The sequence below is a fragment of the Fukomys damarensis genome, unplaced genomic scaffold (genome assembly GCF_012274545.1).
Source record: "Fukomys damarensis isolate Sample0158 unplaced genomic scaffold, DMR_v1.0_HiC HiC_scaffold_16, whole genome shotgun sequence".
Taxonomy (NCBI): Eukaryota; Metazoa; Chordata; class Mammalia; order Rodentia; family Bathyergidae; genus Fukomys; species Fukomys damarensis.
This window is the reverse complement of record NW_022900928.1, coordinates 135,390,075-135,390,517: the sequence shown is the minus strand read 5'-3', so window position 1 is coordinate 135,390,517 and position 443 is coordinate 135,390,075. Positions and strand designations below refer to the sequence as shown.

At 64.6% G+C, this 443-nt stretch overlaps 2 protein-coding genes across 16 annotated transcripts in view; one reads left to right on the top strand and one right to left on the bottom strand.

Annotated features, from left to right (window-relative positions):
• Positions 1-6: 6 nt before the first annotated feature.
• On the bottom strand, positions 7-441 carry Dusp28 (dual specificity phosphatase 28; the record flags this gene model as incomplete). Its single annotated transcript, XM_010606675.2, has 2 exons — positions 7-184; positions 343-441. Coding segments are annotated over 2 exons (243 nt in total), but the record flags the coding sequence as incomplete, so codon positions are not given.
• Positions 184-443, top strand: part of Ankmy1 (ankyrin repeat and MYND domain containing 1) — a 33,583-nt gene continuing 33,323 nt past the window's right edge. For all 15 annotated transcript variants that reach the window (XM_010606604.3, XM_010606603.3, XM_010606602.3 and 12 more), the window contains exon 1: positions 184-384. The gene's annotated coding sequence lies outside the window, so the exon portion shown is untranslated. The remainder of the gene's footprint in view (positions 385-443) is intronic.

Genomic DNA, 443 nt, shown 5'->3' with positions numbered 1-443 from the left:
CACCCTGTGGCGACGCCAAGCCTGACCGGTAAGATGCTGTTCACTGAGGTCGTGGCCTCCCGCTGCTGGGGTCGACCAGCTCCTGGAGCAGGCGCCCCTGGGCCTGCAGGGTCTGTTCGTACTTCTGGAGCTGAGACCAGAAACCCGGATTGGGTTCGGCTACGGGGCGGGCATTCTTCACTGTCTGGAAAAAGAGTAGGAATGTGCCAGGTTTGCAACTATGGACCTGGACGGCACCCATACCCAGAGGCTCCGCCCCTCCTGGAAGGCCCTCTCCTATGGGTGTGCCCGGCCCATCCGGAAGTCCCGCCTCCAAGAGTGCCCCCCCCCCGGAAAGCTCACCTGGAAGGCGAGCTGAAGGGTGAGGCCGCGGTGTCGCATGAGGTAGGCCGTGCAGATGGTGGCGGAGCGGCTGCGGCCGTTCTTGCAGTAGACCAGGCAGG